The following is a 19511-nucleotide window of genomic DNA, read 5'->3' as shown; positions in this document are numbered from 1 at the left end:
AGTTATAATTAAAAATATATTTATTGTAGCACTATTTAAATAACCCAAATTTAGAATAAACCAAGTTTTCATTTTAGATGAATAAAGACATGGTATATATATATTTCATGTAACATTACTTGCTGTGTTTAAGTGCGTCCATTGAAGCATGCTTCCTTGAACCAGGAAGAGATACCAGGAAGTACCAAACAATTGCCTATTTCAGGATTATGTTTATACTACTTTTCTTTTTTTTTTTTTTTTTTTTTTTGGTTTTTTTTTTTTTTTTTTGGGGCCACACCCTGTGACGCTCAGGGGTTACTCCTGGCTATGCGCTCAGAAGTTGCTCCTGGCTTCTTGGGGGACCATATGGGACGCCGGGGGATCGAACCACGGTCCATCCTAGGCTAGCGCAGGCAAGGCAGGCACCTTACCTCCAGCGCCACCTCCCGGCCCCTATACTACTTTTCTTATAAGACTTCTAATTTAAGATCAAATTATTTTCCTGTTTCTCAAGTTCCATTAACTGACGAGAATATAGTTTACTTTAAAAATAATGCTTGGTGAGTGCAGTTATAGAAATAACTACACTGAGAACTACCATAATCATGTGAATGAATGAGGGAACTGGAAAGCCTGTCTAGAGTACAGGTGGGGGTGCGGTGGGATGGAGGGAGATTTGGGACATTGGTGGTGGGAATGTTACACTGGTGAAGCGGGGTGTTCTTTACATGACTGAAACTTAATCACAATCATATTTGTAATCAAGATGTTTAAATAAAGAAAAAAATAAATAAAATAATGCTTGGTTATAAACAGTGTCCACAGATGTCAGTTTTCTTTACATCTCAATTTAAATAATTAAATGAACACCTTTTTATTGTGATATATATATAAATCAATATTTTTCAAATTTAAAAAATTATCTAGAATCTGACTGATATTTTCTGTTTTGTGATATTATTAATGTAATTATTAGATGATAAAAAAACACAAAGAATCTTGTGTTAAAACCTTAGGAGAGATAGCAAACAGAGGGACTAGAAGTTGCTTTTATAGACAACTCTCTGGAGACTTATTGAATAATTTATTGTGTACTAGAGATTGTGGGAAGGTACAGAAATTACACTGGAGTTTGAGAAGGAATAGTACTTGGACATTTAGTGGGACAGACAGAAACTAGCAATTGAGGAGCAAGGATGGAGGATGATCCTGATCCAATAATCAAACCTACTGGTAATTAAATATGTAGAGGATGACGTTTTAAAATTCATCTTTTATTCTAGAAAGTCTTATTTTCTTTATAATTTTTAAAATACAATTCATAACTTGTACTTGTTTATATCCATAGGGAGCAATGTTGATCATTAATTGTCGTATTTTATTGTAAGACTAGAACAGTTTTCAATAACTAATATATAAGGACATAGGCATTATTGTGATGAAATGCTTTTTGACAACTAGCAATTGGCTTGCATGTGTCTTTGCAGATCTTTTCTAGATGAGATAAAACTTCAAATTGCAATTTTAGCACGGAGCTGAAGGCTGTGCATTTTATCGAGTTAACATGAATTATCACATTTAACTAGGCTTCCGTCAGGTTACAACTTAAAACAAATAAATAAACTGCATAACCACTTTTATGACATTAAGAGCTAAACTTTATCTTAAATGTTATATTTTATATAGTCTCTATAAGTAATACAATTGATTTATTTGTATTTCATATGCTATAAATATAGGAGGCATCAATATATTTATTAGAACCTATTTAGAATCCTAAGAAATAACAACTTGCCAGAGCTACTAATTTTCATTTCTGTTACTTAGGAGTATACTATGGTTTATTATGTTACTCATAATCTATTTTAAGCATTAAGTTGTTCTATATAAAATTCTCATCTGTAGAAAATAAAATATAAAAAACACAAATGCTGTGCTTCATAACACAAAACATGCCTAGTCAATAATGGTTTACTTGCTCACTCTCAAACTTCAAGAGGGCAGGTAGTTATACTTATTTTACAAAATGTCATGTAAATTATCAAGGTTAAAATAGGAGGTTAGATTTTTGCTAGCCTATAATATTAAAGAGAAGTTCTGATTTTGAACATCCAATGACTCATTTGTTTAGAATCCATGAACAGATGGAATTGAGGAATATATTGGTTAAATGGCCCAACTTGTCCCCATTAAAAATAATAAAAGGCCATCAAAGAAGCATATTTTATATATTTAAGCTTAGTCATTTATCTTTAGCTAGGTTATGTAATTTTTTAGAAATGTATAGAAATAAAACTCTACTTTAAAACTCCTGATGAATGAGAATATCATAACTATTAAATATTCTAAATATAAATGATAGATTCTCAATAATCAGGAGGGAAAGCACTACTTATGAGCATTAAACATATTTAACTTTTCTTTTTTATTATCCATTCTAATTTTTACTTTTCATTAACATAACATATATGTTCTAAATTCAAAAAAGTAAATTAATTAAAACTGAATTGACATTAAACATAGGAACAACCATTTTGTTTCCTAGTTCTTTCATTGACAGCCAGCATACAAACTAATATTATGATGCTAGGAACAAAAAAGACTAATTGTGCTGAAGTACTACCAAAAAAGTACATACTGGTCTGCAATGATATCTTAATTTAAAAATAAAGTTAAAAAAGTAAGTTCAGGGGCTCGAGAGATAGATAGTACAGTGGGTAGGGGTTTGCTTTGCACATGGCTGACTATTTCAACTCCAGTTTCCCATACGGTTCTCCAAGCTGCCAAAAGTAATTTCTGACCGCAGAACTAAAAGTAATCCCTAAGCACTGCCATATGTGGCCTAAAAGACAAAAATGAAAAACAAAACAAACAAAACAAAAACAAATAAAAATATAACAAGTTCAACTTTGCAAGACGAATCTAGGTTCCACTGAAAGGTAGTAATCCTTACCTGGTTATTTAAGAAACCTGAATTCAGTATTATCATATGGTGAAGAAAATAATGTAAAGGAATGTGGAAAGCATTAAGTAAAGAAATATTATATAATGTACTTTATAGTGTTTTTAGTTCTCAATTATTAGTTGTCAACACAGGTGAGCCTTTAAATATTATTATGAAGCATGTGCAGTGAAAGAGGTTTTCAGCAACACTTTGAATTGAAAGAGCTTTACACTGCTTAGGAATACACTGGCTACTTGGTGGGATGGACACACCTGATTTATGGTAATATTAGCTCATTCACTAGGGAAAAATCTGGTGTTAATATATTTCCTACTAAGAATATAGATAATTTGGGTTTATTCCTCATAAAATTACTAGAAATTCCATAATTAATAGTATTATAATCTATGTTGAATTAAATAGGATCTAATAAAATATAAATTAGTGTACTGGAAATTGTCTATTGAAGCAGCAAAATTTTAAATGAATTCTTTAATTCTCTTAAGAGTCAAAGAGATTACAGAAAGCTTTCATCATATCTATATTTATTCAGTGTTGCTTAATTAGTGTAGCAGTTTCAGATCATGTGTTAAATATATCAAAAGTCTAATCTAACTTTACAGTAAACAGACAGGTTCTTTCTGATAGTGTAACTCACTTGATAAAATTCAATATTGGTTATTATTATTTAGAGTGAAATTATGTATTTAAAGTTATATTTTATATTATTAAATCAAAATAAGACTATGATGTGCATTGACTAAAGACAACCAAGAGAACAAATTTCCAGAGTACATACTACTACTAAAACAGCAGAGAAAAATACTATTTTCACAGTCAGTATCATATAAAACCAGAACAAGAGATGCATCTTTGTCTGCACATATATTTCTTGCTGACAAAGTAACCTCTACCCACTCCTATGTACAGTTCTTATAAAATTCTACTATGATCATAAGTGATAAAACAGTCTCTCCAGATAAAACTTGCCAGAATTCATTCTGTAATCTCTTACTCTAATATAAATTTAGGATATAGTTAAATTCTAAAAAGAAAAAAAAAATGATAAGTCCGAGTTGGAGCCTCACTTGTTTTATGATCTCATCTCGAAACTCAGAGTAGAAAGTAAGTGATGGACACATCGATCATAGCAAACAAGACATATTTGTGTACAACAGGAGAAAATTTAAAATATGAAAAAAGGAGAAATATCTAGACATATTCTGTGTAACAATTTTTATAGTTGATCCAGTGAAGGGAAAAGAGAAAACATGCCTAAAAGTAAGTGCAACCCCACCAAAGTTTAAAAGCAGAATGATTAATACATAATTTATAAAACAAAAATATCTATTAAAATACATTCTATTGGAGCACATGTTGGCATGCAAGAAGCACTGTGTTTACTCCTCTACAAAGCATGCTCCTTCCTCTTTTTCCCTCAGTAACCCTGTGGCTTTTGACAATTCTGGGCCCAAGCCTCACTCTATCTCTGGGCCAAGCACTAAATCAGCTTACATCTTTAGTAATGCTGCCAGAGAACAGTAGGTCCCGATCCCAGAGCCCTCATCTCAAATTTTTGCTCTATCTATCTATCTATCTATCTATCTATCTATCTATCTATCTATCTATCTATCTATCTATCTATCTATCTATCTATCTATCTATCTATCTATCTATCTATCTATCTATCTCTCTCTCTCTCTCTATCTATCTATCTATCTATCTATCTATCATCTATCTATCTATCTATCTATCTATCTATCTATCTATCTATCTATCTATCTATCTATCTATCTATCTCTCTCTCTCTCTATCTATCTATCTATCTAACTATCTATCTACTATCTATCTACCTATCTATCTACCTACTCATCTATCTATCCATCTATCTATCTATCTATCTATCTATCTATCTATCTATCTATCTATCTATCTATCTATCTATCTATCTATCTATCTATCTATCTATCATCTATCTACTCTATATATGCATATATAGTTATATATATTGTTATATATGTCATTAAGAGAATCAGAATTGAGGTTCACTATAGTTGAGGAGCAGATAGACAGTATTTTGTTTTGGTTTGGTTTGTTTGGGGGGTCACACCCAGCAGAGCTCAGGGGCTACTCCTGGCTCTTTGCTCAGAAATTGCCCCCGGCAGGCTCACCATATGGGATGTTGGGATTCGATCCACCGTCTCTCTGCATGCAAAGCAAACACCTTACTGCTGTGCTGTCTCTCTGGACCCAGACAGTATTTTTTTTTCAGGGGGTTGCGTATTGGGGCCACACCCAGTGGCACTATGGGTTATGACTCTACACTCAAAAATCACTCGGGGGACTATATGAGATACTGAGGATTGAGCTGAGTCCATCCTGGGTCAGCCTTGTGCAAAGCAAATGCCCTATTGCTGTGTTATAGCTCTGGCCTTGATAATATCTTTTAGTTTGTGGTCAGACTTGGCAGTGGAGAGACCATATGGGATGCTGGGTATGGAAGCTGGGTCGGCCATGTGCAAGACAAAAATACCTTACCCGCTGTACTTTTGACAGTATCTTTTACTACAAATGTTTGGAAAATAACCCTGGATCCTATCTGTGCTCAGGGATCATTCTTGTTGGTTCTCCATGGTTCATATGAGTGAAGCACAAAGGACCAAATAAGGATCAGCTACATGCAAGATAAGTGCTTTAACCCTACAATTTTTTTGTTTTTTTTTTTTTGTTTTTGTTTGTTTGTTTGTTTTGAGCCATACCTGGCAGCGCTCAGGGATTTACTCCTGGCTCTGCACTCAGAAATTGTTCCTGGCATACTCGGGAGACCATATGAGATGCTGGGGATCAAACCTGGGTTGCTCCTGGGTAGGTAGCAAGCAAGGCAAAAGCCCTATCACTGTGCTATCTCTCCAGCCCGTACAAAGGGTTATTCTAATTAAAAATGTAATTAGTAGATAGACAAACAAAAGATACTAAAACTAGAAATGCTGACATGCATTAATTTATTTATGTAAGTAGATATTGAAGTTCAAATTATTGTAATTTTTAGCATCATTTTGCTAGAGAGGATTAGATTACTAATTTAAATTTCATGAAGAATGAAAATGTTGGGGCCACAGAACTAGTTCAAAATCCATATGCTTAACATGTAACAGGCCTTGGTTCAATTCTAGCACAGTTTAGTTCTCTGAGCACTGTCAGGAGTGAACATGGAACAGTAATCAGGCTGTAGTTCTGAACTGAGGTTAATAATTTCTCCCTCCCAAAATCATACAAGTTTCTTACTAAATATATAAACCAATTAAGATTTAAATTCTAAGAATTACGTTTAACTTTAATGTCTTTTTAATAAGGCATTACGGAACATAGCAGAAATTATGAAAATAATAATGATAATAATAAATCAAAGACATGTTGTCTTTATTGTAAAAATGAATAAAAATCTTGGGTTCACAATCATTTCCTCTAGGTCTGCAATTCAAGAAAAGTTATAAAGCAGCAAGCCCCACTCTTATTTTGTTTTCTATAAAAGCTAGAAAAAGAAAAGGCAGTTGTAACTCAAAGTTTAAAGTATCTGTCTAGCAGGCTACAAATTCAGGCAGATTCTAAAAAATTTAATAAACCCTGCTCTTTAATCTGTCACAAAGGCAATGCCAACTTTAGGCAAAACTGCAAACCCTGAGATGGACAAAATAAAATGAAAAACGCCTCCAGGAGCTTTGTTGTAGGTCTTCAATGAACTGACTGAAACATGCTGAGGATTTTCTCAGCTGTTCTTGGCTCAGCAGGATGGAGACAAAAACAGCAGGCAGACAGCAGAAGGTGGATAGATAGTGTCAGAAAGAATGAAGAGTAGTACTAGCTACGGTTCAAAAAGAAAATAAAATAAGGCAGTCTTACTGGAAATGAGACAGAGCTATAGACCCATGGCCCCAACTAATAATAAAGTTAGTATACGTACAAATACACTCCATGCCTTCACGTGCATGCCAGTGCTCGCAGCCATCACACTTCTTCCCTGTGGCTCCAGGTCTGCATGTGCAGAACCCTGTGACAAGGTCACAGGGGACAGGTAGAGAGCCATAGGGGTCACACTCACATTCTTGACAGGAGCCTCCAGGGCTGCGTGGGCTACCGGTATAGCCAGAGGCACACCTGGATTTAGATAGTAACAAAGCAAGGAAAATGGATTATAAGTCATGTCTGTATGTCGTTATAATGTGTATTGGCCTGAATGAAGCAGAACTGACACTTAAGAGTGTATGTATCAGGAGTAGAAGACGTTTCTTCAAAGAAAGAGCCAATCGATAAATATTTCATGTTTATAAATCACGGACAAGTCAAAACCATATGATGACAATTAAATGTAAATTGGGAGTTGACAATATTAAAATATAATACTACTAATAATTGAATTAAATTATTTTGCTATACTAACCTACTAGTATTTAACTTCTAAAGAATAGAACTTTTTTTTAGTTATGTAATTTACATAACTTGAATTCAAACTTGGTGCTTCCTGTTGTCAAATCAATCATAAATGTTGCCTGAAACAACCATTCTCAGCTGGTGTGCCATATGGACTAAGGCAATGAGCCAGATTTTGGAAACCATCTCCTTCCTATCTCTTCTCTAAATAATAAGCTTTAATTTCAAAATCCTCCTTTTAAAAATTAGAGATGAGTAAAATTGTACTGACTTCTGGGCTTTCCTAGACTCATCTACTTTAGAGATCAAGAAAACTAATTCAGCTCATTAATTTTACTAATGAGCAAAAGAATCAAGTTAAGTGACATTAAAACAACCCAGATTTTCAATTTAATTATATTGATATTTCTTTTTGCTACATCTTTCTCCAGATATATTTTCCAATATATCTGGAAAAGCAGATACATGTTCTGCATATATGTAAATAATGCAATTTGAAAAATTATAAATTAAATGTAACTGGACAAATGTAAAATTCAATATTTTATTGACTCCTAACACCCACACAATAAAACTTTATCAGTTGATAGTAAAAGCATATGACAATAAGCTCAAGAATCACTCTTGACAGGCTTGGGGGACCATATGTGGTGCCAGGAATCAAACCCAGGTCAGCTATCTGCAATCACTTTAGTACCACCTTATTTTAATTTAAAGATACTTCCTTTCTTTCATTAGGATTATGATAAGGAAAAAAATAAGGAAGTCAACATAAATATAGCCAATACTCAATAGTTTTGTTTAAGATACAAGAAAAAAGGAAGTAGAACTATAAATAAAGTTTTGATTATTGGCTAGGTAATTTGAGATAATTAATGGTGAAATAGGCGGTAGAAATTTTCACTGTTAATATTGAAATTAATTTATCCTCTGCTGGTAAGAGATATCAAAGTAAGAATACAATCTTCAAAATTAGACTTTTGTAAATTTATAACTTTTTATGGTTATGAGATTTTAATGTAATATTACAAATGCATGATAAAGGTATTTAGATAAGTAAACTCAAATTGTTTCTTGACATTGCAAGTATGATAATTCTATTATAGAAGATTCAGATTGATTACACAGTTATTACAGAGTAATATTGAAAAAGTATGGAAAGGGTTTATGCGTAACAGCGACATTCATGATAGTTAAGCTGTTTTAGACCTCAGCTGATGAGTTTGGGCAGGTAGTAAGGTGATTTAAATGATTTAAGAAGCTCTCATATTTGGAAAAAATTTATTTGGAAGGTTATCATAAAGATTGAAGCAAGACCTTTGCTTCAATTTATCTGAATAAAAACAAATTTTCAGGGAAGTATAATTTGATCATGTATATTAGACATGATAAATGGAAAGCTGTAAATACACATAAAAAACAATTCAAATCACTCACATTAAATAGTGCATAACTTTACTAATCTATAAGCAATATGAACTGTCAACTCTCATTGATTATACATTAATGAGTACTTTGAAATACATTTTCTCTAATCAGTTTGCCTTAAGACAATAATTGTCATTTCAATGCACATTTTATACATGCTTTTGTAGATAGTGATTTCAATTTATAAATGCTATCAAACATTATTTATTAAATTACTTCCTATAATTTTTTTGTGTACAGAAATGCTGTTAGTCATCATCCTTCTGGTATTTACAAGGGCATGAAATGAAAAATTGTCAAATCACAAATAACCCAGGCACACTGTTGGAATTTAAAAGCATACACTACTAAATGATGTGTACATCTCTAAAAATAAAGGAAGTATTTTTGAATTTTAAACTGGTTTAATTTATCAAATTGATTAAAGTTACTTTGTCATATAATTTGTGAATTACTATTATATATTTGAAAATTATGTATACTGTGTTTAGAGTTGCTACATATTGAATCATTTGGAAACATATTTGATAAACTTACAGAAACTTTGTTGGTTTATAGAACTTTCAGAGTACTAGAGAAACACAGAACAGCATGTAGGGAATTTACTTTGCCTTGTAGCCAACTTACATGCATTCCCTTATACCCCAATTGGCTCCCTGAGCACCACAGGGTCCTGATATTAGAGCAAAGGTAAACACTAAACAATATTGAGTATGACTCAAAACAGAAAAAAAGAACATTATTTAATTATTTTATTATTAAAGCTAATTAATAAAGTCATTGCTAGTTATATTCAAAGAATATTCTTATATGAATGGTGATAACATTAATATTGGTTCATGTATGTATGAACATACATAAAATAAGGCAGGATTTCAATTACAACAAAAGTGTTAGCTAAGTTGAACACAGAAAAGAAAGGATCCACATAATGGTTTAATTCTGGATGATGTCCTGATGTTTCTTGGCCTGATTTCAGTAAAATTCTGGAGCTTACATTATATCTCCAAATCTGTTTTCTTTGAGTAAATTTAGTTGGACTTTGTATCCCAATGATAGTAAGTCATTGTCTAAGGACTACTAAAGGATGGTGCTTAAATGGTTGAGTCATCTTGTTCCTATTATTAGAAAAGATTTCAAAAACCCTATTTTCTCAATTCTTGTATTCTTAAGATAGAATAGACAAATCATCAGCTAATCTGATGTTATGGATCTGGTTTGAAGAACATCTGGCTATGAGGATATGAAACAAACAAGATCATGTTATTAATCCTTTAGAAGACTGGACAGACACTTATTGTCATGACTACCTGTAGATATGGTATAGGCAGTAAATGATGGTATAATTATCCAAATATCCCTTTGAAAGAATAAATATTTTTTATTTTTGTGAGAGTGAGTCTTGTTTATGGATATTTGTGAAAGTTTTATACTGCTATAAATTATGTTATAATTATCATGAGTATAGTGTTAAATTTGGTTATTAATTAATTTTAAAAGTAAGTTTTCTTTTTTCCTTAGAATAAAATTAAAAACAAAATTTGGAGGGTTTTTTGGTTAGTTTTTGGGCCATATCCGGCAGCACTCAGGGGCTTTCTGGCTCTACGCTCAGAAATCACTCCTGGCAGGCTTGGGGGACCATATGGGATGCCGGGATTCGATCCACCATCCTTCAGCATACAAGGCACATGCCCTACCTCCACGCTATCTCTCTGGTCCCACCAAAAAAACAAATTTAAATGATGGTTATAAGTTTGACTATCTGTGGAAATAATCTTATAGAACATATAACTCTAGAATGTTTTATAATTAAAAGTGATAATTTTATTAAGCTTTATAATAATTTATAAAATTATTATAATTTTACTAGGTAGTTTGAGATGTCTGCAGGGGTTGAACTTATGTCAGTTGCATGCAAAGTAAATGCCTTACCCACTGTACTGTTTCTCTGGCCTGAAATACATATGATTAGTTTGTTCTTCTATAATTATATATTTATCCATATTTGTATCTATTTAAAATATACATATATATGTAAAATATACTTTATATGAAGACATGTACATAAAACAAATTATTGTAAAATTATTTAAATTTTTGAGAAAGTCTAAATATAAAATATAAAGTACATAACAACTTTCTCTGAGAAAGATTAGAAATATAAAAATAGTATCAAAGAATATAATAACTAACAAAGTAAATAAAGATAGAAATTCTTATATCTTTATGCTTTATTATATGTTCTCTATTGTATCATTGTTCTATTAAAGTGACTTCATACCTTTCACAGTATTGGCCTTCATATCCTCTAGGGCATTCTGTACAGCGGTAATCATCCAGGCCTTGCATGACACATGAAGGACTGAAACTGAAAAAGAAAAGAACAATCAAAGAAAAAAAAAAGTATTTTAAAAATTGTGTCCATTTCATACATTTAAACTATTGTATGAATTTAAATAAGTCGATTATTTCCTAGAATGCTGGAACTCATTTGTGATCTTAGTAGTATTAGTATATTTATTATATTTTTAATTTAAGATTATTTTAAATATTTGAGTTAACTATTAAGAAACCTAATTTATATCAATGTTAATGTTTATCATTTTTCATACAAAGTGAAACATACATCTACCACCACTATCATAGTTTCCAAACCTTCCAGTACAGTCCCCAAACCAATGCTATTTCATCCTGCCCTCATTATGGCCTGCTTGGTGACTTCAATTATTTTGCCAGAGTACAGAGATAAGTTTTCACTGGATACTATCTATTTGCTCTCTTTTATGTTATACACCCCATAAATATTTCCCTTTCAATGGTAGTACAAAAAAAAGCACTAATAAAAGCCAACAAATACATTTTTGATAAAATGATGTTGAATTTGTGAAAATTTTAAATATTGGTAGTTCTATAGTAAAAAACTAAATGTTTTCAGTTTTAAGCAAATCAAAAAAATCTGACTAGATTTTGTGCATATTTATATGATAGTCAAACTGATATCTTGACTGAATATACTGACTATATTTCAGGGAATATAAAGAAGCATAAAAGATGTGATTGTTTTTGAAAATTCACCCCAAATTGCTTTGGATGACATTTCAACACATAAAGTATAAATAAAAGTTTTACTTAAAATTTAAAAGTGCCTTTTTAATTTATATATGAATTTCAAACAAGATTTTACTTCAAACAAAATAATTCAATGTAATTCAATGTAAGGAAATAGTTAAAACTTTCTACACATGAATAAATGATATTTGCTGATAACTTTGTAAGTGGTCTTAGACACCAGTGTTACTCTAGTATTTCAGATAATTTTACCTTAAAAATGACAAAAATTTTAAATTAAATTATATTAACATGTAAATTTCAAATATTACATCACATGTTAAAAAGATATGCATTCCCAAAAAGCAGGATATTTTGCATTATAAACAAAAATCTATAATTATTGTAAAATAATAATGTTACAAATGACAATTTTTTTTCTGATTGGTCTTTTAAACAAAGCAATGCTAATAGGTCAAGGTCATCATTTTATCCGTCAAGTTTATTAGAATTCTATTTTATCCATCTAATGTACTCAATCAATAGTACATTAATGAGCAATGAACTCTACCCTTTACAAAATGTGTTCAATTTGATTTATTATTCACAAACTCATTTTTCAACAAATTAACATTTATCATCACGAAAATAGAACCACAAATATCTGATTGACATATTTTTGCAAGTTTATAGCTTTTTAATTAATTCTTGATTCTAAATACTTTTGTATATGTGCTCACACATGACACACACAGACATGTACTTAGAAATAAATTTTAGATATTTTAAGTGAAACTCTTCAAAGCCAGTACAGTTACATTCCTTATAGTAAAATATCTTTTAGAGGAATATAAAATCTTTAATAGTTGTAGAAATACTCTTGGTTTAGAATTTTATTATAGATTTTAAGTTTTTTTCTATCATGTTAAAGTTTTTTTTCTTCTATCATATAAAAGGGCTTTTGATGGAAGAATTAGGAATCACATGTATTTGAAGCCAGAGTTTATTCTTTTTACTTATAACTTTCTCACTAGTTCTGTTCTTAGTATCTACTTAAAATGGTACTTTAAATATCAGTTAAAAATCATAATGCTTCTTTTTTTGGTGACCAGCTCTCGCAGTTCCTTATGATTGGTAAGTGAAGACATACTTCAACAAAATTTCCATGATTTACAGAGCCTGCTTTTCCAGGATTTCTCCTGTGGACATTATAAAGAGAACAGGCTTCCTTAATACCATCCCCTTTTGGTTTTTGTGGGACTTGTTTATGGGGGTAGGAGTTACATCTAGCAGTACTCAGGGGAAAATTTAGAATTGCTTGCTGTCCATTTGATTCTACTTACAATGAATCTCACTGGGCATTCCTTTACAATCTACCTTGCTGAATTTACCACATGGCCTTGATTCCTTACTGCATTTCCAAGTGCAATCTCTCTGTTGCAGTCCACTTTGTCCTCTCTTTCTCATACATGGTCTTACTCATTCTTAAAGATTTGATATACCATATGTACACTCAGATGTCTAAAACTGAGTTTCTTCATTACAAGAATATCACTTATATTTCTATCATTTTCTCCAATCTCAGTTAAATGGCCATTTGTCAAAACCCAAAGTCAACTTGTTTCTTTGTTTCTCTCGCATATTTCACTATTTTGTTTCAAGCCACCTCTTCCATGGGAAGATTTTGCTTTTACTACATTTAGTTACCCAATACTGTCCTGTTACCCTTCCTCTTACATACTCTACTTTAGCAATCCTCGGCCCTTGCAGTTTGTCAAGCATGAATAAAGCATAGGCCTAGGTCCACAAAATGTCTTGCTTTTCCAGCTGCTTGGGCTTTTTATTTTACCCACCTAGTCATATGGTTGTCTTTATTTTTTCCTTCAGAATTCTGCAGCAGGAGACTTCTCTTTTTGTTAATGTATACAACAACCAGCAGTTACAATAGATTTTTTTATTTTAAATTCACTTTGGATATTTTTAATTGCCTAGCAGTATTTATTATATGACATTGCATACCTATTTATGTGTTTTGCAACAATAGAATTTAATTTCTTAGTAAGAGTATATCTATAATGTGTACTTATTATTTGACATATGTTGTGAAAGAACACCCACCAGCTGTTAATTAACACATCTACTGACTTAAATTAAGTTCTAGTCTTTTAGAAAGTTTAGATTGTAAAGTATTAACAATGTGTCACTATACTCAGGCATTATTCAAATCTAAATTCCACTTTTAGAAGCCTCTCCAGAATTCCCAACTAACCATTCCCTGGTTACTACCATTCTACACTCTGTTTTCATGTGAGTTTTTTTTTTAATTGTTAAATGTAAATAAAATCATGGTTTGTTGGTCTTGCAAAGTTTTTGAGAAAATTTGAAAACATGAGGAAATTGGAACTTGACATTATTGAGAAAGAGAGGAAAGGACACTGAAACTGAAAAGGTAATAAGCTTACAGAGGGTTTGTAATTCTCTACAAAATATTTAACCTCATCCTGGGTAGGCAGAGAAAAACCAGAGGGTACGTGAGCTATCACAATGGTGAAGAGTTTACTGTATTTTTGATAAAAAGAGATCATAAATTTGAGATACTACATGAAATGAACCAGTGATCCCTAATCACACCTTTTCAATTGACAGGTTGAAGTCACTGCAGAGAAAGTCATTAATCATTTTCCTTTAGAATTTGTTTTCATATCTCAGTAAGAAGTGCCTATTATCTTTGCTTTGACTAGGTTTTTTGCTTTAAATTTTAATCCTGTCTTTGTTTTGGTAATTAGCCAAATATGGTCCAATATTAGGTGGATATATTAGTGACTCATGAAATGAGTATTGGGGTTGGCTATTTTTCATTCTATGTTATATTCATTTCATTTTTAAGTTAACTTTATTATAATGTTAATTTGAGGGGGTCTAAATAATTAAAATTGGTTGATATGTGCAAAAACCATACAAACAGTACAGCAGGTAGTATCTTTTCATTCTTTGAATGATCTGGATTCAAACTCTGACATCAAATATGGTCCCCTGAGTATGGTCAGGAATAATTACAGCTGAGTACAGAGCTAGGAAGAATCCCTGAACAGCATCAGTTAGGGGTCGCAAATAAAATAAAACAAAACAAATATCAATACGTATGTATACCACATTGTTTACTATTAATACAAGAGAATGGCATATGTAGTATATATTTAGGTATTTACAAATAAATTTTCTCTTGTAATCATCTTAGATATAAGTATATTTCTAATGATATGATTTTATATTGAATAAAATTTTAATGTCTATATAATTTATATAACAAAAATAATCCAAATGAGCATTCTCTTTTTGATCTTGTAACTAAATAATACCCATTATCATTTTGGAAATATCTTAAGCTGAAAATTGATATCTTGAAAACTAATATCTCTTTAACTATTATCACAATGTTCAGTTTCATCTTGTGCCCCGGGAAATAATTTTGTGTTTGCCTCAACTGTAGCTGTGCTAGATGCTATGTGCAATTTTGCTAGAAAATATGAGCCACCACTGAAGTGCCCACTGAAATATCTGGCAAACCTTGGATATAAGGTATCGCCAAGTCTCCCCCAAAGGACAGTACCAGAAACCTCAGCACAGGCATTACAAATAAGACCAAATATTATACACAGGTCAAGCTTACTGGACCTGTGCTGACAGAAATGGTCAATCTTTAAAATCCCTCATCTATAGACCATGAGATAGACTGCTTTCTTCCCTGGGCCCCATTACCCTGCTTCTCTCTGTTGGAATGTACTTTTTTAGGCCACAACCAATCTGACAGTGTTTAGGAGACCATGTGGTGGTAAAGATGAAACTGGACATCCTGCATGCAAAGCATTCCTTCAGCCTAATGCACAGGTTCTGTTTTTGCTGAGCCTTTTATAATAATGTCCCATGCTTAGTCAACATGTATCTTATATAAATCTTTAAGAATAAATAAATAGCCGGGCTGGAGAGATAGCATGGAGGTAAAGTGTTTGCCAAGCATGCAGAAAGACTGTGGTTAGAATCCCGGCATCCCTTATGGTCTCCCGAGCTTGCCAGGAGCAATTTCTGAGCTTAGAGCCAGGAGTGACGCCTGAGCGCTGCCAAGTGTGACCCAAAAACAAAAACAAACCAAAATAAATAAATAAATAAATAAATAAATAAATAAATAAATAGCTTTCGCAGCAGGCCACTATCCTCAGAGCCAGCACGGAATCTTCTCTCAACTGAGGATGGGGAAGCTTCGGGTGCGGGGGGGGGGGGGGGCGGGGGGGGGAGACAACAGATTCCCAGAACTAAGCCCTCCAACAGACTATAGGCAGTCTCCCCACTGTAGCCCAGCTTAGGCAGAATGAATCAAAAACTGATTTAAAAATAAATCCTCTATACACAACTTAACCTATGAAGCCTTTCCAGTCTAGTTCACTCTCACCAACCATGATTGGCCTAAGAGGGGCAAAAATAAAAATAACGTTACATCAGACTTGCCAGCTTTACACATATTTTTCCTTCTCTTCTTTTCTTTATTATTTTCATTATGTGTTCTGTCCCATGTCACCTGGGTCAAGTTTAAAAGTAATCCATGGATCAATCCTTTGTAGCTACCGATGTATGGTTATGAGTGCATGTGTTCACCATACAGTCGTCTGTTTAATGTCTGTCTATAATAGATAAATCTATGTTGTATAGCATTCTCCCCCCAATCATAGGTAACTCCTTCTTCATCCCTTTGCTCCCCACCTTACAAACCCTTTTTTAGTCCTCTATGTTATTTCTTCACTTTAACCTTTTTCACCTTCAGTATTTAATTTCTCATGAAGCAGAACATTTTCCCCATCCAGCCAGATGCCAACCAACTCCCAAAGTGGAATGATAGATTCTCAACATGAAAAGAAACCCACACTCATTCACTATTAATTTGCTCTCAGCGGCCCCTCTTCCTTCACTTCCCTTCACCTCCCTTCATGATGAACTTTTGCTTACTACCAGATTCAGGGGCTGAGAATTCCCCCGCTTGAGAATACTTCCTGATACTCACGGAAGCCATCTTCCCTATACTCCACAAAACCAAATCACAGGCTGAAGCTGAACTTCTGATCGTACCCCTTTGCCGCCTATTTTAAAAGACTTAAAGAGAACATACAAATCTCCTTTGAATATTTCTTTAGATACATTCATTTAATAGGCCTAACCATTATTGATTATCTTCTTATGGAATGGCAATTCCCGACACCCTCAGAATTTGGTTAGTATGGCATTCTAGAAGACATGTCTTTGTTAAGAGGTCAGGTAAGAAAAAGGTTATGGAGATTGTTGGTCTCAATACGTTGGCCCCCACATGCACCAGTAATACCTTGTGGCATTGTTCATTTTTGCATAGGCCCATTAAAATCGGAGAAGTTTACATATACAAACAAATTCTTATCTAAAAGATATAGGAACACATTTTTTTTTTTCGGTTTTTGGGCACACCCGGTAACGCTCAGGGGTTACTCCTGGCTATGCGCTCAGAAGTTGCTCCTGGCTTGGGGGACCATATGGGACACCAGGGGATCGAACCGCGGTCCGTCCAAGGCTAGCGCAGGCAAGGCAGGCACACCTTACCTTTAGCACCACCGCCCGGCCCCATAGGAACACATTTTATACTGCAGGGAGATCTTACATCCTGACCACTTGGCATAATGGCTTGGCTTAGACTTCTGTTTATTGGACATGGACCATTCACTCCTGAACCATGGATACCATCTACAGAAACAAACAGTGTCTCCTACACCATCACTAGGAATAAAAACTCTACCAAGGAAGGCCCTGCTACTGCCATGGTGCTGACTTACTCCAAAGACAGTTCTTATGACACCCTGGCAAGCTAGGAACAGCAATAAATGGCTTTCAGGGCAGAATTCTCTCCAATGCTACCTAATGGTGAGACGAAACCAGAAGATGCTACACACCTCCTGGAATTTGACATAGAACCTGTACAGAAATGAGGATCTATATATAGCTACAGAAACCTGACAGCAACAACTGTGATGGTGAAGAGCTGTTTCCAGGACCAAAGAGAATGACAAAGGGGTTGGACAACATAGTATACCTGAAGCCTGAAGCTGGTCTTATGCCAAAATACCTCAGGGGTATTTTTTAGGCCAATTTCGTCCATATTTTGCTGTGCCAATGCAAAGAGCCATAACTGTCACAAAGACACATCATTTTTATTCTATCTCATATATTTAAAGAAAGAGCCTTCTAAATCTTCTTTTGTATTAATGACTTTATTAATGATATAATTTTCACGAATATAATTCTAACATACTTTCTTCTTTTTCCAATCCTTTTTAATTTTTTTAGATTTTTTATTTCTTTTTATTTTTTAATAACTGTGCTTTCCGTCATCCTGAAACAAATGTATTGTGATCTGTTATGTCAACTATGTGATACAATAAATACATTTAGATAAAATGAATAAACAAAAATAGTCCCACTTTTGACCCTGGGATGGATTGATTTCTAACACAGATACCAAGATTCTTGAGAAGAGCAGCCTTCAGCACTCATGCATCATTGCCCTTATCTGTTTGGGATATGGAAGCAATCTGGTTTTGATTCTATGTCTTCCAAAACTATTTGTGCTTTTGCTAATATTTCTCTTTTGGATTCTCTAATATATGTGATCTTTACCCTCCCTTCTTTGCATGTGTGCCTTTTAAGTAACAATATCTTGCAAAATCTTACCTGACTCTTAACTCATTTTATTAACATATCTCTTCCCTCATATGTTCCACCAATTTTCATTTCCTGCAGCAATTTGCTTATTTCTAGTCAGACAGCTACTCATATCAATCTGAACCTATTTAAAACATAAATTGTCTTTTGCAGCAGCTCTCTGATGGTTTTATTTCAAAACTAATAGCAGCACCATATTGAAAGTCAATCTGAGTAAAAAAAACCTTTGGCTTCAACTCCTGTCTCGTACTCATAGCTAATTACTTATCAGATCTATGGAGGTGTGTGGAACAATTTCCTCGCACACATCCCTTGTGTCCATTCTTGTTATTATTACCTACTTTCAAGATCTAATTATATTTTACCTAAGCTAATGCAATAACTTTTAAATCAGTCTTTACACTTTTAAATTTTACCTATTTCAATTATTTATGCCCAACTCAATTATATTCCTAAAATAGGACTAAAATATTAAACTCACAAAAAATAAAAATGAAGATTTTATAACATAAAAATAAATAGCAATTTCTTGGTTTACCTTTAAAGATTTTTATACAATAAGCTTTCATTATTTTTATTATTTAATACATAATTTATAAAATACTTTTTATCATTATATTTAGTAATTATATCCTCTGTTTTCCGTTTCCTAAATTTTAGCTCATATAATTTCTTAATATTTTCACTGGTAAAAGTATTTTAAACTGCTCTTCTAAATCTACTACAAATAAAAGTAATTGTTGTTTTTTTGTTTTGTGTTTTAGGCCACACTAACTTTGCCCTGGGTTTACTTTTGGCTCATTACTCTGGGTAGTGCTCAGGAGACATATGTGGTGCAGGGATCAAATGTGGATCAGCATATCAGCTACATGCAAAGCAAGTTCTTTATCTGCTGTGCTATTTCTACAGCTTAAGAAAAGTAATTATTCTACTGTGTTTTTAAAAG

General features: G+C 32.9%; 1 protein-coding gene across 1 annotated transcript in view; it reads right to left on the bottom strand.

Moving 5' to 3' along the window:
• The window catches only part of LAMA2 (laminin subunit alpha 2), a 660685-nt gene that overhangs the window by 190129 nt on the left and 451045 nt on the right, over positions 1–19511 (bottom strand). Inside the window, exons 31-32 of the mRNA XM_049771159.1 lie at positions 11064–11150; positions 6888–7081 (exon numbers count right to left, since the gene is read on the bottom strand). Of these exons, the coding sequence (XP_049627116.1) occupies positions 6888–7081; positions 11064–11150 (281 nt within the window). The remainder of the gene's footprint in view (positions 1–6887; positions 7082–11063; positions 11151–19511) is intronic.

Source organism: Suncus etruscus, chromosome 4, assembly GCF_024139225.1.
Source record: "Suncus etruscus isolate mSunEtr1 chromosome 4, mSunEtr1.pri.cur, whole genome shotgun sequence".
NCBI lineage: Eukaryota > Metazoa > Chordata > Mammalia > Eulipotyphla > Soricidae > Suncus > Suncus etruscus.
The sequence above is the reverse complement of the archived record's forward strand: the minus strand, read 5'-3'. Positions and strand labels throughout refer to the sequence as shown.